The sequence below is a fragment of the Erythrolamprus reginae genome, chromosome 1 (genome assembly GCF_031021105.1).
Source record: "Erythrolamprus reginae isolate rEryReg1 chromosome 1, rEryReg1.hap1, whole genome shotgun sequence".
NCBI lineage: Eukaryota > Metazoa > Chordata > Lepidosauria > Squamata > Dipsadidae > Erythrolamprus > Erythrolamprus reginae.
The window spans coordinates 327,022,301-327,049,729 of record NC_091950.1 but is presented as its reverse complement, the minus strand read 5'-3'; the positions used below and the strand labels follow the sequence as shown (position 1 = coordinate 327,049,729).

Genomic DNA, 27,429 nt, shown 5'->3' with positions numbered 1-27,429 from the left:
TTGGTTATCTCGGAGGGGAAAAACAACTTGTTCCAGATACGAGTTGCCTCGAGATACAAGCTCCCTTATGGAATGAATTATGCTCGTATCTAGGGGTACTACTGTATTAGGGGAATTGGGAGGGGTAGTTGAATGAGAAGAAAGTTATTAGCAACAACAAATTCCTTCCTTAGAGTCCAAGGTCATCTTTTGTTCTGCATCAACTGAAGAAAAGAGGAAGTTGGTGAAGTCCTCGCACTTGGGCTGATCTTTGTGATGAACTTGTGGGTGTGGGGATGTGGGATGAATCTTAACCTGGGTTGGGTATTGGAAGGAAGTTAGCATCGGGATGGTAATAACGTGACCAACATGGCTCTGATAATAAATCAAACCTTATGTGAGAGAATTGGACTGGAATCTGATTTATTTCTCAGATGCTATTTGGGGCGTTGACATTAGGTAGGTAGGTAGGTAGGTAGGTAGGTAGGTAGGTAAGTAAGTAAGTAAAGTAAGTAAAGTAAAGTAAAGTAAGTAAAGTAAGTAAGTAAATAAGTAAGTAAGTAAGTAAGTAAGTAAGTAAGTAAGTAAGTAAGTAAGTAAGTAAATAAATAAATAAATAAATAAATAAATAAATATTTTTAAAGGGACAGAATTCCTAAGCTCCGTGCAGGGTGGGCTCCTAGCCAGAACACCTAGTTGGGCTCACCTCCACGACTCTCGAGGTACCAGGAGTTCGAGTGGAATTATGCTTCTGCGCCTGTGTAGGTAGCAAAATCGTGCACGGAGACGCAGGTGCACCCGTACTCCGGCGAGTTTTTTTGCAGAAGCGTCTCTGTGTGCGATTTTGCTACCTGTACGGGCGCAGAAGCATAAGTCCACTCAAACTCACAGTACCTCCATAGCCATGGAGGCGAGCATAGTTAGGCGTTCCAGCTGGCAGCTCACCCCTGGCTTCATGACATACTAGGATAAAGGATGCTGCAACAATACAAACAAGTTGGGAAAAGATATGAATGACAGATATAATTCCAGCCTGCACAGTCTCAAAAAGCAGTCATGTTATGGCATCAGGATATTGAAATACTAGACTTTGCATATACAGCACACGGTGTTTTTCAAACCTGACAAGTTTAAGATGTATAGACTTCAACTCAGTAGGCTGGCTTTGGAATTCTGGGCTACCACACATCTTAAAGTTGTCAAGTTTGAAAAAAAACTGCTACAAAAAAACTTACCATCGCTTGATCACACTGGAAAATTATCCGGGTTGAGTACTGTTGTTTATCTTTGCATATGTCTCCACTTAAATACATAATACTAAGGGATCCATCGGTGGCAGCCTGAGGATTCATTTGAATGACACCAAGATTCTGGCTTTTATCTGCATATTTCACACAAGCTCCTAGTATGCCAGCTGCAGCCAAAAGACACATTTCAAAATAGATGTTTATGTTTTCCAAAAAGGGTTGCATTGATTCTTTTTAACGGGCTCAGAAGTAATTTGACATTATTTTCTCCTATTCTTAAATTAATCATATCTGGACTGATTATGTGCTAGTTATATATAAACTTAATATGACTTTGCTGACATAGAAGGATTTTTTCTTTACTTCTCTTATTGTTACAGTTGTCTCTCTGTAAAAACAATTAAAATTGGTTTAAAGCTATTATTTCTATCTTTACATTACCGAAGCATCAAAATGATAATTGCTATTCTAACATTACAATACAATCTGACAAAGATAGGAGAATAAAAGCCAGATTAAAAGGCTTTTAGAAACAATTCAGTCGATTTTTTAAAATCATTTGAAGGTCCTTAAACAAATAAACCATTGACAGGTTTACATAAGAGATGTGGCCAAACTGTTTGTTTAGCTTTGATTAATATGATCGGCAAATGAAGTCACCACAATGCTGAGAAAGGTGAAAGAAAAGAAAAAGAGCAGCCAGCAGCACGGTGAATGGATTCAGTTAAAGCAGGGGGTCAAACTCACAGCACCCCAGAATTTCCCCCCCTTCTCTGAACCAGGTATGAGTGTGGCCAGTGCGTGATACAAGTTTGACACCCCTAAGTTAAAGTGATAATCAGTGCACCAGGGATGGGTTCCACTTACCTTCGCCATCAGTTCACATTGTGATGTTTTGCATGCACACGTGTGCTCCGATTGCACACACGTGCACGTTACCTTCATGCAATTTGGTTTCCACGCATGCTCAGTAGCTAGAATTGGCCCGAAACATAGCTGAAGAGCTGATCAGCTGTGCTTTGGGAGAAGGGATAAATCCTTTAAGTCAGGGCCGAGTGGGATGGCCCTTTTACAAGCAGCAGAACAGGAAAAACCTTCAAAACAGTAAAAAAGTTCACAAAAAATTAAAAAAAAAAAAAGATGGCGGCGCCCACAGATCAGCACCAGTCGATCCAATTCAGTGATGTCACCAGCGGGTTGCTACCAGTTTTGATGATCTGGTCCGAACCGGGAGGAACCCACCCCTGGAGTGCACAGTGAGGGATAGATCATCATGGAGAAATTTTATCTATGTTATCACTTAATTTAAATGATTTATTCGACTTCTATGCCACCCAATCCCATAGGACTTAGGGCGGCTTAAGAATTGACAGTGACTTCATTGTACATTATCAATCAACCGATCAATTCAATAAAACGTAACAAAATCACAATTGGGGAGAATCTTGCAGTTCACGAGTAACAGGATGCATATTTCTGATTCAATCTATTGCCTGAACCTTACCACTGTAGTCTGTTCAACTATGCCTGCTCATTTGAATTCTAAGCACTGGCAGCTCAAAACTACATCATTAGTTCATCTAAGATACGGTACTTACCAGGACATCCAGGTATATAGGGAAGTGGCCTGCAAACATTGAGATAGAAAGTTCTTTTTTTGGCATCTGTGGTCGTATCCAGGGCAACCCAGGGTTCATGATCTCTGCTCAAGTCACTCAGATCGTATTCATTGCCATCAGAATCTGAAAAGACAAAGCAGGAACTGGAAATGCTTGCTTAAATCAAATCCTCCTTATCCAAATTAGTCCCCAATTTCCAAGAGGTTAGTCATCCAAGCCTGACATTTGAAGAGCAAAGTAATAAAATAATATTAAAACAAAATCTGTATTATGAAATCAGAAGATTCTACAAATAAATGTTGCGTGCTTTACTGTACATAACTTCCCAGTATCTTTATATCAAATATTGAAGCACATCTCAACAATAAAAGAAGGGGGGGTGTAAAAATAATATAAATATAAATTCTGGACATCCTACATTAAAAAAAAAAACTAAAGAGACTGAGCATTTTAAATTTTTACCTAAAATATCTTTGCAATATTAAGTCAACAAAAAACCTCTTAAATGTTTCTTCTTTGTTTTTAAACATAATTTACCAAAAAAAAACCCACTAAAGTACCTTAGGAAAAAAGAGACAATTTATAGTATGATAAAAAATAATTACTAAATACAAAAAGAACAAAATGGTTAGCATCTCAAAAATCAAAGATTGCACTGCTAATATGTTTAAAAGCAATCCATGCCGTCTGTGGAAGGGTAATGAAGTCACCCTAATGTGAGCTCAAAATTCTACATCTTAAATTCTACATCTTTTAAACCAGGTTCCCCTTGAAGGATGATCTTTGGATTCTAGAAAATAACAACACAAATGCCCATAACTCTGAAATTCCATTACCTACTATTTGAATGTAGGGGTAAAAACATATATAAAAGCACTTAGTGCCTGACTTGGAATATTTACCTTTTCTAGTTTACTTACCAGTGACTTGGCAATCAACTGGAACAGGTGGGCAGGCTAACGCCGTGTAGAAGTTAAAGTAAGTATTAAGAATATTTTGTGCAGAATTCATTTCTTCACGTACAAATTTGAGTTCTCCAGGATAGGACCGATTGCAAGTAAAAGTGATGATGAAACTGTCATTGGGCCCTGAAGAATGAAAATAAAATGTCAAGACAAAGTATTCTCTAACTCTTTTCAGGTAGTGGTAAACTACAGTACTTGGAGCTGAGAATTCCAGTGACAAATTGCTGTCGTGATGGTCCAGTGGTTAGTATACAGTACTATAGGCTACTTCTGCTGAGTTCAATTCTCCACCGGCTCAAAGATGACTTGGCCTTCCATCGTTCCAAGGTGGGTAAATGAAGACCCAGATTGTTGGGGGCAATATGCTGACTCTGCAAACTGCTTAGAGAGGGCTGTAAAGCACTGTGAAGCAGTATATAAATCTAAGTGCTATTGTTAGGCAAACCCCACTTGGGCATAACATCGCATGATTGTCATTTGCAACCTCCTGCTGATTTCCCTATTGGTTTTGCTTGTCAGAAAAGAGCAATAAAGGCAACAAGCAGCAATCGTGTGAGGGACATTGCAAGGTTGTAATTGTGAGGCAGTTGCCAAACATTCACCTTGCTATCGCATGACCTTGAGGGCACTACAACAGCTACAACTACAAGAGTTAGCCATAAGTCTCATTGTTCAGCATCATAACTTCAGTCGCTGAACAAGTGATTGCTGAATAAGGACTACTATATATGTTGTTCCTTTAAATCTGCACACATTGGAATATCAGACAATAACATGAGCAAAACAGAAACAAAAAATCCCACAAGAACAATACAGTTAAATGAAAGAATAAATACAGCATGATGGTTTTCAGGGATGGCAGGTTCAGCATGCACTTTTAGAAAATAAAATGACTGAGTCAGGATACATTTACTAATATAGGTTAAAGAAAAAAGCAAATACAGTGTTCCCTCAATTTTCACGGGGGAATGCGTTCCGAGACCACCCGCGAAAGTCGAATTTCCGCAAAGTAGAGATGCGGAAGTAAATACACTATTTTTGGCTATGAACAGTATCACAAGCCTTCCCTTAACACTTTAAACCACTAAATTACAATTTCCCATTCCCTTAGCAACCATTTAGATTATTATTCAACATGTTTATTTATTAAAGTTTATTTTAAAAATATTTACTAAAGGCGGACGAAAGTTTGGCGATGACATGTGACGTCATCGGGCGGGGAAAACCGTGGTATGGGGGGGAAACCGTGAAGTATTTTTTAATTAATATTTTTGGAAAAACGTGGTATAGACTTTTTGTGAAGTTCGAACCCGTGAAAATCGAGGGAACACTGTATTAAAATATGATGGAGATAAATTATATCCTGTAAGCAAAGAACATTTTCTACAATCTTTCTTACTGGGCTTTTCTTATATATCTTGACTTCCACATCTCCAGATTTTTAAGCTCTAGACATTCTCTCTCTGTCCTTCCCTCTCTCTCTCCTTTTATTCTTTTAAAATTCTTTTTTATTCTTTTCATTCCTTTTTAACAGGAATGTGGAGAATCTCAATCTCTCTCTCTCTCTCTCTCTCTCTCTCTCTCTCTCTCTCTCTCTCTCTCTCTTACACACACAAAGAATGTGGAGAAACATTAAACCTTTATGTCTATGAATTCAAAAGGTGAGCAGCCTTATACAGTTTCTAAGGCAATATCCAAAAAGCTGTACATTGTGCATTGACTCTTTGATTCCCTTTGAATTAAGAAAAGGTGTTTCTCTAGATATGAGCTCTAGAAACCAGATTGCAGAATAAAGCCTGATGGGATGAGCACTGAATCATGACTAAATATTATATCTCAAAAACATGTGGTGACTGTATCAGAATGCAAACATTTACAGAGTAACCGCACTCCCGTTTACCTGTATAAGTAAGTGACAGATATCCTTCTGTAGAAAACTGAAGAGTTTTGTTCAGTTTCACCAAGCGAATGTGTTCCACATCTTCTGCTTCACATCCACCAATTGAATCATCAACTTCATTACCACATTCCTTGGTTGGTCTACAGATACTTATCTAAAAAGATTGAACACAATCAATCTATATGATGAAATGTAGATATGTGATTATTTATTTTTCTTTTTTTATGAATCCATGCAGAATTACTAAAAGTACAACTATGTCATTGTTTTTAAAGAAAATATTTTCAAAAATCCCAATAAAGTTTTCCCAAAAATAATAAAATTAAAAGATTGAACAAAATCAATCTATATTACTATTTGATGGACATGGTTATCAAGACCAACTTGATAATTGCAGCCTCCCATTTTATTCATGTTATCTTTATACAAAGTTTTTAGCTCAGCCAAACTGATACAGAATATAAATTTAAGCTTTGAGTTTGACATGAAAAATTCTAATTCCAGAGTAACACCTCTGTAAGTTGCCTTTTACCCATCTATTCATAGCTAGCCCATATAACTCACCTAACTCACAAGTGAGTATTTTCTGTTCTGCTTCATAGCAGCTTTGCAAGGATTTAAATGAACAGTCTTTTACATTTAACTACCAAATCCTGCATTAAAATATGTTCAGTTCTTGGGCTATAGCTTTCTCCAGTGTATGGCTCACAGTCTATTTATTGGTTATTTATTAACATTACTATTATCAGGAATTCTTCTTACAATACACAAGATATGGTTCTGAATGCTTTCTATACTTCCTTCAAGAAAGCAGGCCGATTTATTAACTCATTTCTGAAAAAACATAATTAGAAATGAAAATTATTACCATGTAGTGTTTTTTAATTCCTTCAACAAAGTATGCTTTTTCCAAAGCCAATGGTTCCAGGTTATATAGAAATCCAGTGTTTGGGTCTTTTACAGAGCAGCTCTGGAGGAAAAGACATAATTCATAAACTTAAAACATATGCAGTCTTGAAAATAAAGAGTCAAGGAAGTAGTATTTACCATATGGTTATGATTATTTAGAGGTAAGTTCAAACCTATTTATATTTAGGATATTTATTTTGTTGAAAGTCAAAGGATATCAAGTAAAGTAAGGTTAGTAATACAGTATTTACAAAAGTGCCCTCTATCTGCAGCAGCTTTGGTACCAAATCTTGTTTGGTGAATCACATATATAAGGTTTAAGGGTTATGTCATTTGTGTCTCAAAACTTTCTTGAAATTAAAAATAAAAATAAAAAATTAATTTAAAAAAAATTAAGGGAATGATCTAGGAAAATCTGATTTTAAAAAATATTGTAAGAAGTTGAATAAAAGTAAATTCTAACATCAGTATCCTGTTTAGATCTCTTTGTAAATTTGCTTGCTTCAAGTGCTTGCCTCTACTGTCTTAGTCATCTCCCAGAAGCCTTTCTACATATTGAAAATTAATAATGAGTTGCTGCATAAAAATGTAAAGCTATAATTATTTAGTCTTTGCAGAGGAGAAGAAATAGAAGAGATGAAACAAGATTTCGCCTATAGCATGCATGCATGCATGCAAGCTTACTCAGACTGAATTCCAGATCAACAAGCAAAAGATGGATTATTAGGATTCACATTTATTATATATGGATCCTTATAACCCATCTTTATAGGCTTATGCATAGTATGCAAATATAAGCCTGTTCTGCTCTTACCTGAGATTCACCTTGTGTGGTGGTGACTGGACAGGCAGCTTCGGTTTCCCATAGAAAAGTTGCAACACAGTCTTTCATTTCTACAAATCTTGGGCTGCTATTCTGGAAATATAATAGGTCCAAAAGTTAAGATAAGGAATATACTAAAATAAACACACACATTTTTTTGCCAATATGGGAAGAAAACTTTGGAAGGGTAATATGTCAATTTTGAAATTGCTCTGAAAGAGAGATAAAAAAATATGAAATGGGACAATGTTCCAATCTGGGCAATATTGAAAAACTAAGCAAAGTTGGACTTGGTTAATACTTAGTGAACTAGAAAATAGCATGCTTATAGACCGGGGTGGGCAATTAATTTTGCCATGGGGCTGCATGAGAAATTGGGATGGTTTTAGAGGGCCGGACTAATATAATTAACTCAGTTCTATCCAATACTGTAAAGACCCAGACCCTGGCCTGACCTAAACACCCAGACCCACTCTACAGACCCCTAATTGTTTGCTTTACGGTAACACGGTGCACCACAGTCACTGAGCTGGAGTATTTGTGTGGTTTCTGTGCTCGGCCGCGCTCGGTAGGAGGTTGGGGTCTGCTCCAGTGCGAGGATGAAAGAGCTCACCGCATCTGCCGGGACTCCTCTGGTTCCTGGTTTCCTCATGATTCATCAGGAAAGCAGAAACCGGAGGAGTCCCGGCAGACGCGGTGAGCTCTTTCATCCGCGCACTGGAGCGGACCCCGATCTCCGTGGACCAGTCACAGATAGTGGGCGGGCCGGTCACAGACAGCGGGCAGGCCGCATGTGGCCCGCAGGCTGCCCTTTGCCCAGGTCTGTTATAGACTAAGGGAAATATACTCCACTGTCCTCTAAAACACAGGACGTGCTTAGCCATCATCACTTCCACTTAGAAATGAATTTTTTTTAAATTACCGTGTTTCCCCGAAAATAAGACCCTGTCTTATATATATATTTTAAAATAAGCCATGCACTCAAAAGCCCCATGCACTCAAAAGCCTACTTAGGCTTATTATCAGGGAATGCCTTATTTTGGAGAAAACAGAGTAGAATAGTTCATCCTGCAGTTATATCACTTTTAATAATATAACCTGGGATAGAAAAAGCTAAATTAGTCCTGGTTAATTAACTGGATGCTCTATCCAAGGGCTGTCAAACTTGCAACGACACGTCATCATATGACGTATCACAACTTTGCTAAAATAGGGGTGGGCATGGCCAGTGCATGACACATCCATCCTGCAGGCCACAAATTTGACACTCCTACTATGTCCTATCCTCCCTTTGTTCTGATTTCACAACATTGGGAATTATTTAGCTTACTATAAAAAACATATATATGTGGTCCTTGTTAAGGTGCTTTGAAAATGTTCCATTTCTGAAAATTCTAGGGCTTTTTTTGGTGGTGCTTTATTTCCACCCTTGAATGATATTTCAGCTGGATGAAGATGAAATGAATCACAAAGATTTCAAAGCATATGTTGGAGTATTATGATACAAAGATTATTGCTGCTCAATGGAAATTATACTGCCTGAAGTAGATCACATGTGCAATCTGGAGATCCTCCTGGACTCATAAATCTTACCAACAAGCAGGTGGCAGTCACGGCTAGAAGGGCCTTCACACAACATTGTATTGTGCATCAGTTGTGCTTATTCCTAGATTAAGTTCTATTCACATTGTCTCATCCCTAGCCACCACCCTGTTGGACTACTATAATGCACTCTACATCAGATTGTCCTTGAAGAGTATCTGGAAATTTCACCTAGTGCAAAATGTAGCAACACGGTTACATGTGTTCCACCTAGAACAACCTCTGCACCGTGAGGTTGCCAGTTTTTTTCTAGGTCCAATTCAAGCTGTTGATTTTGACCTTTAAATCCTTACATGGCATGGGATTGGGTCATTTCAAGACAAATACATCTCCCCAAATACCTCTTTATGTACCACCGGATTTAGTAGAGAAGGGCATGCTATGGGCTCCATCATTCAGCTTCATTTGGAGAGTCCTAGGGCGCAGGCTTTCTAAGCTGTGGCATCCGCAATGTGGAATATCTAACTTCCACAGAAGTTAGGTTGGCACCAGATCTCGAGATCCCAGAGAAGTGTCAAACTAGTAAAATAGCTCCATTATCGTTGACCCCCATATTTTAAAGTTGTGCTTTTATAGCTTTAAAGTTTTTAATAATAGTACATAGCATTTGTGTTTTGTTGTTATTTAGATGTATTGTTTTGTGAAACGGGTGGCTGTATAAATTTTTTAAATTAATACATAAAATATGACAAGAGGAATCAAAGAATTATTTATCTTCTCATCGTTCCTATCACCCATCTCCTTCCACTTATGACCATGTGACTATAACTTGTTGCTTGTATCATTACGATTTATATTAATATTGATTTTTCATGGTTCTTATTTGTACCCTATGACAATAATTAAGAGTGGTACCTCATGTTTCTTGACAAATGTATCTTTTCTTTTATGTATACTAAGAGAATATGCACCTTTGACAAATTCTTTGTGTGTCCAATCACAGTTGGCTAATAAAGAATTCTATGTATCTATGTATCTATGTATCTATGTATCTATCTATCTATCTATCTATCTATCTATCCATCCATCCATCCCATCTATCCATCTATAAAGCAAAATCTATAATTTCTACTCTTATATAGTGGTGGTCAAATTCCATAACACTATGACGCTACAGTGTATAAACAAACCAACAAACAAACAAACAAACAAATCATCAGAAACTTACAAGAAGGCCCTTGGTACAAATAAGATGGATGAGGCTTGAAAAAGGTTCCGACTTGCTATCACCTGCCCTTATGCATAGAGAGCCACCAGTGTAATTTAGAAGGATTCTACCAGGTCCTTCAAAACTGGGACTTTTCTGAGCAATCCCAAGGTTACTATTGGAAATTTTAGAAGAGCCAGCCTGAAATGAGAGGAATGAAATATTTTTAAAGCAAGGGCATTAATAGGAAAAAATATTTAAAATAATGCAATAAGACACGCACATATTCCTGTAAAGATTATAAAAATTCTCCAAGTCTTACCCATACCCAAGAATACAAAGAAAAGGAGAACTCCAAAGTTAATTTTGAGTCTGTCTCTCTATACAATGGACATACTTACACTCTCGCCCCTTTGGAATGTCATTTCACAGATGGATGCTCTTCTGTCACATCCTGGGATGGGGTTCAAAGGTCGGCAGACATTTATGTAGTATTTTTTGTGAACATTCTCTCCAGAGTTATCCATTGCAAACCAATTTTCTTTTGCATTGCCAAATAATGATAAACTAAAAATAGACCAAACATTAAAGCCTTAAAATGTATATCAGTTTAAAAAGAATAAAAAACAAAGGTTACAGTTGGCAATAATTTATTCATAAATAAGACAGAAGTCAATAATATTCCTATATTTCCCTACTGCAGTAAACATGGAAAAACATCAGAAATTATTGATTTAAATTTAAATTAGTTGATTTAAAATACACTATTGAGAAAATAAGATTTAATACAACTTATCCACATCAGAAATAATAACAATAACTGATGGATGAACAAATTCCTACTATACATGGACAGCTTTAGAAGTTGTAAGATAACAAGCTGTTTTTTCACAACATACTGATTCTCTGATAATGAGAATCAGCATAATGACAGCACTGTTGATCAATGCAAGGTAGTGTTAAGATTAAAACAGAAATGCTAGCTGAGAATTCTCCCACATATCTGGAATTTACATTCATAACTTTTGTTTTCTCGTTTACCTTGACAGATCATATTGCTTCAAGGTTTGAGGATCTGTTACAACACATTCTGTGGGTATTTCAGGGCAAGCATACTGAGTATACAACTTGAAGTTGTATGTGAAATTGTCTTCTTCCTAGGTTATCATGATCAAAAATACAGAAAGCAAAAAATCAATACTGGAAATAAAACACCTCAATTATTATGACAGTTCAAAAGGAGACGTTTCAGCTTAAAGACACAGATTTTGTCTTTATAGATTCAGCTTTTTCACCAGAATGTTCGGTATAATCTATATTTATACTTGCAATTAGAAGCAGCAGACCCCAAACAAAAACTTTCAATATTTAACTACAGATTCCTCAATGCGGTGCCCAGGACAACAATGAAGGCATCTTCTTTTAATGCCTACTATACTCCTCCTTTCCGATTACTGAAATCATTGACATTTAAAAAGTTAAAGTTTAAAAAGTCTATTAAACTTTTCTAACTGTACAGTTAAAAAAGAAAACAAAAATGTCATCATGCACAGTAAATGATAGGTTATCTCTACTTCTAAAAGATTCTCATAGCCCCCAATAAGCCACATAGGGGGTTTTTTGGGGGGGGAGGATGTAAGAGCACTTTGCCTAGAATATAACTTATCCAGATTAAAGTGGGGGAGGGTATAGATGAACCGTTGAAACTTACCTGAACGTTCTTCTCGATGCACTGCAAGGAGAGTCCAACGTGGGTAATTCTCCAGTCTCATTGGAGGGACTGAGTTTTAATTTAAACATTATGCAGGTACCGCCCCCTAGCCTACCAGTCATAAAGAAACGAAGGAGCAGTAAACTATAACTTTTTTATTAACAACTGGAAGGCACACGCCGGGCCCAATTTCTTAACAATGCCAGACAAAAAGAGAGGCCCTTGGTCCACCAATCGGGTGGGTTTTGGACTCTCCTTGCAGTGCATCGAGAAGACCGTTCAGGTAAGTTTCAACGGTTCTTCTCCAATGCACTTGCAAGGAGAGTCCAACGTGGGATATACCCAAGACATAAACAGGGAGGGAAACAGGACCAAGGACGGTCAAGTGGAACGCACCCTTTGTAACACCCTCCTCCCAAAGGCTGCTTCCGCGGAAGCAAACGTATCAATCCGGTAATGCTTGATGAAGGTAGATGGAGCTGCCCACGTGGCGGCTCTACAAATCTCTTCGATCGAAGCCTGTGTAGACCATGCTGCCGAAACAGCCGCACTTCGTGTTGAATGTCCAGTAATTCCCTGAGGAACAGTCTGTCCTGACGCTTTATAGGCCTCAGTGATGCAGATCCTTATCCAACGACTGATAGTTCGTGAAGACACTCTAGTACCTTGTTCATGTGATGAAAAGGAAACAAACAAAGCTTCCGATGCCCTGGAAGCCTGTGTCCTACGAATATAAATTTTTACCGCCCGTCTCACATCCAATTTATGCCATCTGAGTTCAGATGGATGCGTGCCATGTGTACAGAAATCAGGTAATATTATCTCTTGAGTTCTATGAAAGCCAGAGTTCACCTTGGGGATGAAAGACGGGTCCAGTCGAAGAACTACTCTGTCCGGATGGAATAGACAAAGGTCAGATCTTACTGACAGGGCCGACAGCTCCGACACCCTCCTGGCTGAGGTAATGGCGACTAGAAAGGCCGTTTTGATGGATAAAAACCGCAGCGATACCGTCCTCAACGGTTCAAAGGGTGGAGCTGTCAAGGCCTTAAGGACAAGAGATAGGTCCCACGAGGGGAACCTATGGACTGGAGCCGGTCTAATATTCGACGCTCCTTTTAAGAAATCTCGAATCCAAGGATGTCTTGACAAGGGTTGGTACTGGTCGTGGTTCAATATTGTAGACAGCGCCGCCACATGGCGTCGTAACGTGTTCGGAGCCAGTCCCTTGTCTAATCCTGCCTGGAGGAAGGTTAAAACAGTACCAGGCAAGGCCGCTACCGGATCGAGCTGCCGGTCCTCACAGAAGGTGCAGAAGGCTGACCACGTGGATTGGTAAATCCTCCTTGTAGAAGGTCTGCGCGCCGCCTGCATGGTAGCGATGACCGTGTCAGGGAGACGTAATTGCCTTAGACGGTCCCCCTCAAGTGCCACAAGGTCAGGTTCCACCATTGAGGCTCCGGATGCGCGATGCACCTCTGACTGAGGGCTACCAGGTCGTCTGGGATTCTCCAAGGAGGGGAGACGGACAGCTCCTTCAAGTCCGAGAACCAAGCCCGCCGAGGCCAAAAAGGTGCTACCAGCAGTACTTCGGCTCGTTCCTGTATGATTTTGTGTAGCACTCTCTGAAGTATGCGAGTAGGAGGGAATGCATACAGGAGCCCTACTGGCCAGGGGAGGCGTAGTGCATCCACCCCTTCTGAACCCGGAGATGGGAACCGGGAAAAGAAGCGGGGTAGCTGTGCGTTGTGGCACGTTGCAAACAGGTCCACGATCGGTGTGCTGAACTGAGCGGTTAGTGCCCGGAACACTCCTGGATCCAGCTTCCACTCCCCCGGGTCCAAAGTCCTGCGGCTCAGCCAATCCGCCGTTACATTCTCTTGGCCTGAGATGTGCTCGGCTGCGAGAGAGGCCAGGTGGGTCTCTGCCCACTTGAACAGAGTGTTGGCCTCCTGCATCAGGCGCCTGGATCTCGTCCCGCCCTGGTGGTTGATGTAAGAGCGAGCGGAAACGTTGTCCGTTAGAACCAGGACATGGCTGCCCTGCACCAGATGAGAAAAACTCAGCAGAGCGAGAGACACTGCCCTCAATTCCAAGAAATTGATGTTGATGTTTTCCAACTCCCGAGGAGTCCACAGGCCCTGGGCTACATTGGATGAAAGGTGAGCACCCCATCCGAACAGGCTGGCGTCCGTCGTGAGAGTGATAAAGTCCTGTCCCTGAAAGGGTGACCCCCTTTGAATGGCGGTTGAGGTCCACCATCGCATGGATCTCCTGACCGCTGCAGGGAGAACCACCTGCATCCTGGTATGGCTGGTCTTTCTCCTTTGATAGGGTAGGAGAAACCATTGGAGGTCTCGAATGTGTAACCTGGCCCAGGGAACCACATCTATGCAAGAAACCAACGTGCCCAGGATTTTGGAGAGAAAGGCCAGGGAAGGTCTTGGTTGATAAGACAGGTTCTGTAGTAGAGTACGGATATTGGCCTGTCTGTCCTCCGATAGGAAAACCTGGCACAAGTCTGTATCGATGATGGTGCCCAGGTGAGCTAATCTGGTTGATGGAACTAGCTGACTCTTTTCCAGGTTTATGGTAAACCCGAAAGTTCTTAGGGTCGACAGGGTCAGTTGGAGATCCTGCTGTGCCCGGTCCCGGGACTTCGACAGGATCAGGACATCGTCGAGGTATGCCATGAGTCGGCGTCTCTGCTGGTAGGGTCTGCCTCGGTCCGCGAAGTACGGTCTGTCCTGACGGAAGCCTCCCTGGTTGAAAGAGCCCTGAGAGAAATTCCTCGAACCCTGAGAGACGGTTGAGGAGGGCTCTGCACGAAAGTTCTGCCTTCTATAGAAAGGGGTGAACCGTCGTTCTGCTCTCCTGTTGGATCTTGGGAGCACCTTCTTCTTATCTTTGTCCTTGATAAGGACCTTCTCAAGGGAATCGCCGAACAACTGTTCCCCTTGGAACTTGGCAGAAGCTAGGCGCCATTTTGATTTTACGTCCGCCTGCCAGCTTCATAGCCAAATTAATCTCCGGGAGGACAAAGAGGATGCCAGCGCACGGGATGCAAATTTTGCCGCATCCATGGTAGCATCCGCGGAGAACTCCGTTGCCGCCAGCAGTTTATTTAAATCCTGGCGGAACCTGCCATCCTCCTGACTTGCACGTGCTTGCATGTCCTGTATCCACAGGATAGTTGCCCTATTAAAAAATGAGGCAGCCGAGGCGGCTCGCAAGGCCCAGGCTGCCATTTGGTGAGTCTTCATGACTACCGTCTCGGCTCTTTTGTCCTCCGCCTTCAGACCCTCCGAAACCTCAGAAGGGACCAAGGCATTGGACACCAAACTTGCCACAGGAGTGTCTATGGTTGGAGGTGTTAAAAGCGATTCCATCTCCTGATCGAAGGTGTAGTATTTCCTATCAATCAGAGAGGGGCCTTGTGCTGCTGCTGGCGCTTCCCAAGGTCTTTTAATATTGTCAAGGAAAATATCAGAGGAGGGAATGGTTTCCGGTTCTTTTTTTGGCACTGAAAGTAGGACCCCTTTAGAGGCCTGTGCAGTGTTTTCTGCAGGCAACTTCCCCTCTCCTGCTCCCTCAAAGACCAGCTTAGCCTTATTTAACATAATTCGAAAGAGAGAGGGCTTGAAGAGGCCTACAAGGCTTGGTGGTTCGGGTGGTTGCTCATCCCCCGACAAACCTTCGCCTTCTTCACTATCTTCCTCTCTGGGATAGAGGTCCTCCTCCATGGATCCTTGGAAGGAGGCTGGAGCAGTAGGTGCCCACACATTTCTATGCTTTGGTGGAATGGGAATCCCAGGGGCCTGTTGTTGTGCCCCTACTGTAATCCCTTGGGCATAAACACTGCTTATTAGATTCTGGAGATCCTGAGGCATGCTCTGCCATGTATCAAACGAGCTCCTCAGACCCACAGCAGAAGGTGTAAAGGTGGCTGTGGGCTGGTTGTACTGAGCACCCGTGCTGCTGGCCATGGGCAAGGTATATTGGGGTCCAGTGGACAGTAGGGGGCGTTCAGGCGACCAATCATGTTCTGTTGCCGAGCCTACAACCCCAGCAATGCCTGGCAAGGGGGAGGCCGGGGGGGGGCATGGCCCCCCGAAGATAATTTGGCTGGGCCTGTGGCGCTGGTGGCTGTTTCTGGGCCATCTCTAGCTGCCTCTCCAGAGCCCGTATCCTTTTTTCGGCTTCCTTAAGGGAGGCGGCCTGAGAGGATTTAGCCTTGGCCTTTTCGGAGGAAGGCTTGTCCTTGGGGGTAGTGGGCCTGATGGAAATGGCCCCCTCCTCCCCCAGATGGGTCGAATTGTCGGTCATATTTGAATCACTCACGGTTAGACAATGAACAATAATGCCGATCGTAACGCAGCTAACAAAGCAATGAGGCTGTGACCTCAATGCGGCTGCGTGTTGCTGGGTAAACGGGGGGGGTTGCCTCGGAGCGTTCCTCGCTCCTCTCACCCCTAGTGATTGACAGCTATCGGCCAAACAAAATGGCCACCGCGCCGTTGCCATGGCAACCGGCGGGAAACTCAAGAGCCGCTCCCGCCGTTTTACCCGAAGGCTGCTCCGACGCCGTTCTGGCGTTTATGCAGGGCTCCGATAATAACTTTCCCTTCCTTGGGGCTTGCCCTGCGTTTAAAACGCAGCCTTCCCTTGGTCGCCGGATCTTTGGCTGTGGTGTTATTCGCCGGGCGGGGCAGGCCCTTTCCGGCGGCAACCGTCTCCTATCCCCAGGTGCGACCTCGGAGGCCGGGAACCTGGTCGCCCTATCATTTTAACGCCCCCCCCCCCACAGCTGCGCTCCGGTCCCCGTGAGCGCCAATGCCATGGAACAAAAAAGAGGGGGGGGCAGGGCGCCACAGTCAGACGGACAGAACCCTCGGAGGGCCTGATCCGTTGCTGTAAAGGAGAAGCCAATCCATACACGAAAAAACCCACAAACAAGGAAAAGGAATAAAGAAAAGTATTAGTAATCAGAAAAAACAATCACACAGTATTTAATCATATATTACAACTAATACTTATGAGGAGAAACTCAAAAAATGTCCCATTACTGCGACTGAGTTTTGATGACTGGGAGGCTAGGGGGCGGTACCTGCATAACGTTTAAATTAAAACTCAGTCCCTCCAATGAGACTGGAGAATTACCCACGTTGGACTCTCCTTGCAAGTGCATTGGAGAATGAGACAGGATGAAATGTCCTATATCAGGAGTAGTTAAAGAGGCTGGTAGATAGCATTCTAGTAAACTAGCAATGTGTAACTGGAGATGCCTCATAGGCAGGGGTGGGCTACTGCCCGGATGGCGGGGAATACAGTGGGGTAGCAAAAATGGAGCTCCACCCCAGAGAACCCAATTTGCACTGAAAGATGTTGAAAGAAAATGCAGGGCGTCCTGCATAAGCCATGCCCAGTGTGGTAGTAAAACTTTTGGTAGCCCTTCACTACTCATGTCAATTTTATGAATGGGTTAGCTAGGGGACTTCAAAGCTGAAATGTATGTGTACTTCGTCCCAAAGTGTAAGAATTATATGAAAATATCTAAAATTAACATCAAAGCTGATTTCTTGATGCTTTCAGGCAATCTGTAAAGATAGATCTCCAAGGCATATAAGGCTTTTAGGATTCCCGGTCTACCATCTTCTTGTTGTACCATATCCGTCATCGGATGTTGGCAATCCTATTTTTATCAACAGCCGCATGATCCTCCTCTATACTGCTCAAAAAGGCTGATGAGTTAATTGCCCATTTTGTTGGTCCTTCAAAAGCTGACTTAAAAATGCAGTGCAAGAACAGAATTAAAGGATTTTTTTCATACTCAGCTCCTACCTGATACTCCAGTACACTCTTGTTTGCATTACGATCACACAGGAATGTTATATGGGTAGACCGCTTTGTATGCTCCTTATTGTGGTAGGGTGTGCCATTCTGATAGTTTAGCTGAATAATTCCATCATAATAGGACAGCTGAGAATTGGGCATCCCAAGATTCCAAGAACTTGGGTCACTAGAATTAATGCAATTTCGTGTAAGTTTGCTTTAAATATTCCAGCATAATCTCACATTTCCAAAAATTAAGCTGCATTACAAAAATATATGCAACTGTCACATGTATGTTTCCTGACTGATAACTTCAATCTTATGAATCTACTTTCTGTATTGTGGTTTGTCCAATGTGTTATCACTAATCCAAGATACGCTTGTGTTTGGATCATGCTTTCCAATCACAATCAATAATAATTCATCTTTTATTAAGAAGGCAAATTGCTAAGGCCACATCCTAGCACATATTTATAGCCACCCAATAAAATTAGGAGCTCAGGTCAAGTATTAATCAGAGTTCATGCCATTGGGCAATTCATGGAGTGGGACAGCTCCTTGGGATTGATCACTTGCGATTGGAAGAGCTTTTTTGATTCCAAAACAGATTTAGAGGAAACATTCATTCAGTATTATTACTGTTGTCATACTCCATTCAGTAAGTATGTGAATAAAACATACATGACAGAAATATAAACCAAAACCTTAACGTCATATAAACAACCCAACAAAACACAAAATAATATTCCAAAATGTAATTAATCTTTTTCACCACCTCACAATCACTCAGCTAAAGGAGCTAACTCATTTTGAAGATACAACATACTTTTATTTGGATATCATCAGTAATCCTGCGTCAAATTTTCCCTAATTTGGCCTTGGGGTTGGGGAAAAAGGAAACATCACTTCACTGGATGAAAAGGCTGAATTAACTTGAGTTGTGAAGGCCAAGTTGAGATGTAGAGCACTGTTTTAAAGGACACAATAAACGAAGGGCAGGTAAAGCCAACAGCCCTATTCACCATTTTTGGTTTATTTCATTCTTTGAGCCCTGCCCTAAATAATTTCCTAATTTACGGTAAGGACAAAAAGTATTCAAAAGCCTTCAAGCATCCCATAAAATGGAGATTCAGGAGGCATACACATAATACTTACTTTTTCTTTACTTGACAAACTGCAGACTCTGATCCACAATACTTATCTGACAAAGAGCCACAAATACTAATGTGAAAGGTATAGTCAGTTGTGTTTATTGAGAAAGATTCATTAATCAGTGGTGATAAGTCGAAGGAAACTCCTAAGTAGAAATTTTTAAAAGTCTTGTTTAGTAAAAAGTTGTGAATGTGCGTAAGACAGTCATCTTAAAAGGGAAAATACGTAATAACTATTTTAAGTATGTATAATTCTATACTTAATCTCAGAATGAAGATAAAAACAGTGTTCCTAGCTGACACAAAATGTTAAAAGCAGACAGGAAATCTGAATTCCCCATTTGAAGTTTTTAGCTACATACCAGCTTGGAGATCTGAAACTCTGCAGTGGTCTCCTTTTGTTTTAGAGAGGACACAGGCAGCAGCAGTATGCCATTCAAACTCAAACAAGCATCCATCAGATCCATAATTCATCAAAATTGGAGCACTTTCTAGATCACCTATCAACAGAAAAATACTGATTGCAATAGTCACTCGTCTTCAAGAACATAGTAACAAAACTTCCTAGATTATCTGATCAGATGTATTTAGTCAGTTTATATTTCTTCCATTAGAGCATTTTCCATCACCAATAAAATATAATGACTGACAAATGCCACCTTCTTTCGTATCTGGTTTTCTTTTAGCTGTGAAATTTTGATTTATGGACTAGAAGTCTGCAATCTTTTTTATTCTCAAGCAGAAAATTGGCTATTTCAAGCATCTCAGGTGCATCCTGAGCCCAGATAACTTTTGGAATAACTAAAAATTGTTCCATTGCCAAAGCAGCTGGTTTCACACTCAAGCTAGGATGGTTTTAGTTCAAAATGGTTTAAATCAAAACATTTTGCAAAATCTCACTTTTGACCTTTTTTTCCCATATGTAGTTTTGGATCATTTTAACAAGTATAATGGTTTTTTGAGATATTTAATAGCATTTTCTAACTAGTTTTAGTACTTGTGTGGAAAACAGATCATATTTTTGTACATACTGTATTTATATAGAAATATTGAAGATTCAAAAGTACAGTATTCATTTTTAAGTACTACTGTATATGCTATGTCCACACTTTGTAGTGGTATACCTGAAAGTTATAATAATTAATCCTCACTATTCTGTACACAAAAATAAAACACTTTGTAGAGACATTAAAGCCTCAAAAGTCAAAGCTTGTAAAAAATATACAATTACTACAGTGTATTTTGCTAGAAAATATAATTGGAATGATTCCAAGGATTGCTTTTTGCATAATTTTATGTCAAACCAGCTGCATCAATCAAACTGATTGTGTTGGGTTATAATCAATCAAGCAATCATCGTAAGTTTTCAATTCATTACCAGATTTAATTCTTAAGGCACTGGTTATTGCCTATGAAATCTTAATCCAATGGATGAGGACAAAGTTATCTCCAAAACAATCTCACCACATAGCAACCTGTTTAGTCATAACAACATATTAGTAATTCTATAAAGTTAAATTAAAAATCTCTAATAGATCAGTTCACATTTTGAGGTCCTCAACCAGAAACTTCCATACCACTTCCATTTGAGACGAACATGCCTTTCCAAAATAGTATCAAATTTTCTTGTATGTGTAAATATAAAAGTACTCTAAAGCTGCAAAAGTAGTTTGAGAATGGTTTAATTATTAATGATCAAAGTGAAAGGTGAAAAAAAGATGCCCTAGCAGACTTTATGGTCTCACTGCTATTTGCACTCAAAATGTTACTATTCTCTATTCAGATATTTAAGGTTTAATAATGAAATCACATCACTCACCTGGTTTACATATAAGGATGATATTTGTTTCAATTTTTTTATTGGGTGCACATTCGTCTCCATCTGAATAGTGAAGCTCAATATTTTCTCTAACCTTTTTGGGAGGAGACATGAAAGTCCCAAGATTTCTTGTATTGTTGTTTTTATCTAGAAAGCAATACAATATGAAAACTATGAATCCTTGCTTTCACAAAAAAGGCTTTCGCTCTCAAACTGGCGGGTTAGTGCAAGTTAAGTGCAAGATAGTACACAAAATAAAATCTTCAATATAGCTGTCAGATGGAAAAGATTATTTTATCTTGAAAGTGAAGGGATTCAAGAATTATTTTAAAATTCTGTTATAATACACCGCTAAAGATTGTTCTATTTATGTTGTGGATTCACCAAAGGACCAAGGGCATTATAAGGTGTATAAGGTAAAGGTAAAGATTCCCCTTGCACATCCGTGCTAGTTGTTCCCGTCTCTAGGGGGCGGTGCTCATCACTATTTCTAAGCCAAAGAGCCAGCGCTGTCTGATGATGATTTCGTGGTCAAGTGGCCAACATGAACAAAGCTGAAGGCGCACGGAACGTTGTTACCTTCCCACCAAGATGGTCACTATTTTTCTACTTGCATTTTTGTATGCTTTTGAACTGCTAGGCTGGCAGAAGCTGGGGCAAGTAACGGGAGCTCACTCCTTTACACTGCGCTAGAGATTCAAACCGCCAAAACTGCGGCAACAACAAGCTCAGCATCTTAGCTACTGACCAACTGCATCCATAAGGTGCATATGCCCCTGTAAATCTAAACCTAAATCTTAACTAAAAATACCAAGGTTTTTAGCTTGCATCGGACATAATATATTCCTATGCAACATGAAACTCAAGAGTGGAACCAGGAAATATCCTCCTCTTCTGTTGCTGCCCCAGTCCTAGGGAGCAGCTATCCTCTATGAATTACCGCTTTCTTATTGACATTTAGAAAATAAATTAAAAGTATTCTCTTCTCTCTGGCTTTTGGACTTATTTTTATTTTATTCTATTGCAATTATATATTTGATGGTTTCATTTATGTAACTGTATATATGCCAGAGCTAGGTAATTGGGCAGCATAGAAATAATTTAAAATAAGTACAACAAGTGATCCAAAAAATCAACAAAGGAAGAGGGAAGATGATGGTTTTTAAGATTCACAGCATAGCCTCCTACGACAGATGCTCTTCAGGGAATTTTAAATATAAAGTGTAGAAAGAACAGATGCCTTACTTCTCAAACCTATACTTCTTAATTTTCTCTCCTTATTAAGTGTTGTACCACATGATTCTTGACAAATGTATTTTTTTTATATATATGTATACTGAGAGCATATACACCAAGACAAATTCCTTGTGTGTCCAATCACACTTGGGCAATAAAGAATTCTATTACGTTCTGTTCTGTTCTATTCTATTCTAATCAGTCTTTAGAACATAAGGATTTATCAAACCTTCTAGAATATTAAGCCAGTCTCCTAAGTGTAAGTTAAGTTGTAATTTTAATGCAGATACCATCTTAAAATTTAAAACATGAAAATTGAAAGAAACATGCAAAACAGAGAAACTGGGAGGGCAAATTCTAGAGTAGACACTTTGTCCTGCAGACTTAAAATAAATTATTATCGTTGCTCTATGAAAAGAAAAGCAACTTAGCTCTCATTAATGTTGTGGTTAGCTCTGGCCCAGCTCCTGCCCCAAGGACTGTGGATGTGGGGGAGACATCCACATGCTGCAGGCCTGTTTTGCCCCCAGTGGAATCTGCTGATGAAGGCTCCTCTCACCAAGAAGACATGAGTGACAGGGAGGAGGAGAGTGTGGCAGACAGCTCAGAAGGAGATCAATTATCTAGCTCCTCCTTGGATTCAGAACAAGAGTTAATGATACAGCCACGCATGAGGAGAGCGATGCATAGGCAGCAACAACTGAGAGATTATTATCAAAGAAAATGAGGCCACCTGTGGTTGGGTGGGGCTGTGGTAATTAGTGAGGCTGCTATAAATAGCAGCCTGCGGGTTTGGCCATTGTGGAGGATTATCTGATCGTTGTGTTTCGTGCCTACTTTGCTGACTTTGACCTTTTGTGTGCTGATTTTTCCCCGCTTTGAAACTAAACCAGAGCAAAGTGTGTTTCACTTTGTGAAAGAAGAAGGACTGTGAATTGCCTCTCAGCTGCAAGCTAAGTATCACAGAACTGATAAGGGACTTGAACAAATTACCAGTTTGTTTGGAGACAAGTGCTCTTTGCTATACAAAAAGAGGGCTTAGGTTAAGTGAATTTTCCGTATAAAGAACATTGTTTTGAATTTTCAAACGTGTGTGAACTTTGTATCTGTGAATTTTGGGGAGGAGTCTACCAGCGAGCCCGACAGAACAATTAAGAGAGAGGTTGGGTTTAGGCCCCTACTCACCAACAGAGCAAACTGAGGCATCTTTGGCACAGTACATAGCTTCCCCTTTCTGGAGTACCTTGTGACAGACATTTATAAAGAAACGCTTCTTTTTTGCTTCTACGGGGTTGATATCTACAGCTTCCCAATTCTCCTCTGATTCTAGAATTAAGATGACATGCTTTAGATTAAAATATACAACATATCCACAATGTTATTTCCCTTTGGGGTAAGCAGTTACTATATAAGCATTGGAGAAAAGGAGTAAGTAATTGTAAAACAAAGAAATAAAAAGTAAGAGACAAGAAAATAATAGCTAATTTACAATAATGCAACTCATGGTCACTCTCCATACTTTTCTTTTCTAGTTTCTACTACAGTGTTCCCTCGATTTTCGTGGGTTTGAACTTCGCAAAAAGTCTATACTACGGTTTTTCAAAAATATTAATTAAAAAATACTTTGCGGTTTTTTCCCCTATACCATGGTTTTTCCTGCCCAATGACATCATATATCATCACCAAACTTTTGTCCACCTTTAATAAATATTTTTTTAATAAACTTTGATAAATAAACATGGTGAGTAATAATCTAAATGGTTGCTAAGGGAATGGGAAATTGCAATTTAGGGGTTTAAAGTGTTAAGGGAAGGCTTGTGATACTGTTCATAGCCAAAAATAGTGTATTTACTTTCGCATCTCTACTTCACGGAAATTCAACTTTCGTGGGCTGTCTCAGAACGCATCCCCCACGGAAATCGAGGGAACACTGTATAGCTTATACACTGCCTGCTTGCTTTATAATGCCACATGTTGGAAAAACATTCCATTCTTAAATTCCCTACCCAAAATGACAAGTTCAGTTATTGGTGTCATTTGGTGTATAATATAAAACCATACAACAATTTAAAGAAAGCCATACTACATATCATAAAGGGGATAAAATTCTTCATCCAGGAGGTCTCCAGAACTAGAGATTTTAAAAACAATTAAGTAGACAATAGATTTTTAAAAGTTTCATACCAGAATGACGAATTAGTCGTGTCAAATCATACTTTTTCTTGTTATCTGAAACCATGCAAGGCAAACCTTCTTCTCCAACACAAGCATATTTGGTTTGCCAGGTGAAAAAATATGAACAGTCTGTTTCACCATTAAATTCTGGATGTCCTTTGCCATTATTATCTTTAATAAATTCACAAAAATACAGGAAGCATTAAGATTAAAAGGGGTTAACATATAACAGAAAATATATTTTAAAATATCAGATTAAAGTTCTGATACTGTCCCCTACATAATGAAATGTAACAATAACAGAGTCCAGATACCCCCAAATAATTAAAGAGAAACTAAAAAAAATAAACAATTAAAAACTTGAAGTCAAATATAATTTCCATAGCAGAATTGGCATGAGCCGATCCATCACGTTAAAATAAAAAGGCTTTAATACTGCAATTAATATTAGAGGTCATATACCACACTTACCTATAATTTGTTCAGTGTATTCATTTACCAAATAAGCCACAACTTTTTGCATAGAACAATGTCTCTTTGAATGACATGGGTGGTAATGAAATTAAGTACAGTGGTACCTCGACATACAAGTCTAATTTGTTCCAGACTCGAGCTCGTATGTGGATCTCGAACAAATGCCTTTAGACTTTGTTTTTCACACCGAGATAACTGGAAACATGGAATTCTTGCGCCACCTAGTGGAAGCTTGGCTTGTATCCCGAATTTGAGCTCGGGTGTCGAACAGAAATTTTGCTCGCGTCTCGGCTCGTAACTTGGAATACTCGCATGTGGAGCAGCTCGTATCTAGAGGTACTACTGTACCTAGTTTCCTATATAACATTTTTCTCTATGTATATATATTTTAAGTATCAGCAGTGTCTCTAACAGAACAATACTGCTCAAATTAATCTATTAACACCCAGACTATACATTACCTGCAGTTTGATTGCAATCAAAATTTATGACTGTCATTCTCTGAAAACCCGAGCTACAAATATCTCCTCCTGGATACATCAGAATAAGGTCTCCATCAGCATACCTGATTTCAAAAAAACAATACAATTCTACTTAATCAGTTTTATTGAATGATGCAACAGTCAGAATTTCAAGGATCAGTTGTAAGCATCACAGTGCCATCAATATTTTGTATGATTGCTGCATGATAGTAATAATTTGACGCTTTATGTTGTGAAAAAATATCTTCTTTCAGAAATAAAAACTATTTTTCTCTAATATTGAGCAAAATATTTTTGGGCAATATCACATATTTTCTTTCCCAAAAAACCCCCCATATTTACATTTCTGGACTAGTACTAACCTGAGAGTTTGATTGGTAAATCTTCCTGCCACTTTCTGTTGAGTTTTTTCAGATTTAACTTGGCATGAAGATGCATCCTTATCCTTACAAACATCACCAGCTACTTTCCCACATACATTCAGATAATAGTTATATTCTTTATCTTTTGCAAGATATGGTGACACATCGCCTAAAGAAAATGTGATTGAAATACACATCTGAAATACTCAAATGGTGATATAATACCAAAATACTTATATGATCACTGTATAGCATTGATATAATCTGCCCGTGTGCCACGAGTGATGATCTCCTTAGCCATTTTCTAAATTTACACAATGATTCAGGCGTAGGATTTTGCAAGACAAATTTTAATTTCATGAAAACTACTCTCTAGATATTTATAATTTTCTCTATTTTATCCTCAGATTCAAAACAAGAGTCTCCTAACAATTTTTTTAGTTTTTTTCTCCATACCCCACTTCTGGCGGTATTAAATTGAATGCATACTGCATCTAGCATTATGAAATCCCATGTATTAATAAAGCTGTGAAATCTATGTAAATATCTCTAAAACATGTAATGTCTTTATAATATTTTTTTTTGTTTATTTTTGTTTTCCTTCTTCCATATTTATTTTTGTTTTGGTATCTTTAACCTTATGTGATCATCCTAATCTGACACAACCAAAAAGGAAACCATGTTTTTGTGATTTTTAGAGCAGAAGATATATAATACTGTTTCCACTGCGTTTGATCAGATTTGTTCATTACTCTGATTTCTAAACTGCTAGCTCATTAGTGTTTAGAGCACTTATTGCAATGACTAATGAGCAATCTGTAATTTCAATCTGTTGCTTTCATTTTAATGCTTTCATAAATACTGTATTTTTGGCAAAAAGCTAAAAACTAACTGTTCCCATACATAAAAATACATTCAAAACAGATAATCTTCAAAATAGCACAATCCCATCTATGGCAACTTCATTTATATATCCATCCATTTGGTTCATTTTCAAGACCAAAACACTATTTACGTAACATTTTGTACAATACATCTATACTAGAATTTGATTTTTTTTGCTATAGCTGCTGGTTTCACTCGTATAAAATATCATGTTGCACACATTCTCAGGGGAAATAGTATAGTTACCTGGAGGTTGCATAAGAGGTGTCAGATCCACATAAATACCATGTTGTTCACTGCTCAGAGTACAATTATGACTCTCCAGGTAGTCCCTGGCACAAGCAGACTCAGTAACCCATTCAATCTCATAGTGGCAATTGCTTGAAGCAGTGAGCGTAGGATTTGTATCCTATATTTTTAAAAAATAAATAGTCAGATCAGAAAACTTTGATTTATCTACCCCCAAACATAAGCTCACAAGTCCAGAACAAGTTTCCAGAATTAGGGAATAGTAACAGAATGGGTTCCTCCTGGTTCAGTTTTTGCTGATATTTTTTCTTCTGCGCATATTTCAAACATTGTGCATGCACTACCCTCTTGTTTTTGACTTTTTGGGGTGTGTCTGGAATTTTGGGCACTGTGCATAGGTGAGGTGCAGCCACGTGGCCTGGGAGGAAGCAAACTGGCAGCAATGTAAGATGGAATCCACCCCTGAATAGTAACACAACCTCTCGTTTTAATACCACCCTACATAAATGTTGCTAAAACAAGTTATATAAGCAATGTCATTTGGCGGGACCCAGGAGAAGAGCCTTCTCTGTGGTGGCCCCGACCCTCTGGAACCAGCTCCCCCCAGATATCAGAGTTGCCCCCACTCTCCTTGCCTTTCGCAAGTTCCTTAAAACCCACCTCTGTTATCAAGCATGGGGGAATTGAAATTTCCCTTCCCCCTAGGCTTATAGAATTTATACATGGTATGCTTGTATGTATGAGTGGTTTTTTAAATTGGGGTTTTTTAGATTGTTTTTAATATTAGATTTGTTTACATTGTCTTTTTATATTGTTGTTAGCCGCTCCAAGTCTTCGGAGAGGGGCAGCATACAAATCTAAA

At 39.5% G+C, this 27,429-nt stretch overlaps 1 protein-coding gene across 3 annotated transcripts in view; it reads right to left on the bottom strand.

The window, feature by feature from the left end:
- Nucleotides 1-27,429, bottom strand: part of IGF2R (insulin like growth factor 2 receptor) — a 126,876-nt gene that overhangs the window by 65,780 nt on the left and 33,667 nt on the right. For all 3 annotated transcript variants that reach the window (XM_070733800.1, XM_070733799.1, XM_070733801.1), the window contains exons 8-25: nucleotides 26,565-26,727; nucleotides 25,434-25,602; nucleotides 25,051-25,154; nucleotides 24,125-24,286; nucleotides 23,126-23,266; nucleotides 20,705-20,851; nucleotides 19,248-19,385; nucleotides 18,890-19,031; nucleotides 17,744-17,921; nucleotides 11,233-11,348; nucleotides 10,593-10,758; nucleotides 10,213-10,392; nucleotides 7,434-7,535; nucleotides 6,579-6,680; nucleotides 5,711-5,864; nucleotides 3,766-3,933; nucleotides 2,825-2,968; nucleotides 1,215-1,393 (exon numbers count right to left, since the gene is read on the bottom strand). In XM_070733800.1, coding sequence (XP_070589901.1) covers nucleotides 1,215-1,393; nucleotides 2,825-2,968; nucleotides 3,766-3,933; nucleotides 5,711-5,864; nucleotides 6,579-6,680; nucleotides 7,434-7,535; nucleotides 10,213-10,392; nucleotides 10,593-10,758; nucleotides 11,233-11,348; nucleotides 17,744-17,921; nucleotides 18,890-19,031; nucleotides 19,248-19,385; nucleotides 20,705-20,851; nucleotides 23,126-23,266; nucleotides 24,125-24,286; nucleotides 25,051-25,154; nucleotides 25,434-25,602; nucleotides 26,565-26,727 — 2,655 coding nt within the window. The remainder of the gene's footprint in view (nucleotides 1-1,214; nucleotides 1,394-2,824; nucleotides 2,969-3,765; nucleotides 3,934-5,710; nucleotides 5,865-6,578; nucleotides 6,681-7,433; nucleotides 7,536-10,212; nucleotides 10,393-10,592; nucleotides 10,759-11,232; nucleotides 11,349-17,743; nucleotides 17,922-18,889; nucleotides 19,032-19,247; nucleotides 19,386-20,704; nucleotides 20,852-23,125; nucleotides 23,267-24,124; nucleotides 24,287-25,050; nucleotides 25,155-25,433; nucleotides 25,603-26,564; nucleotides 26,728-27,429) is intronic.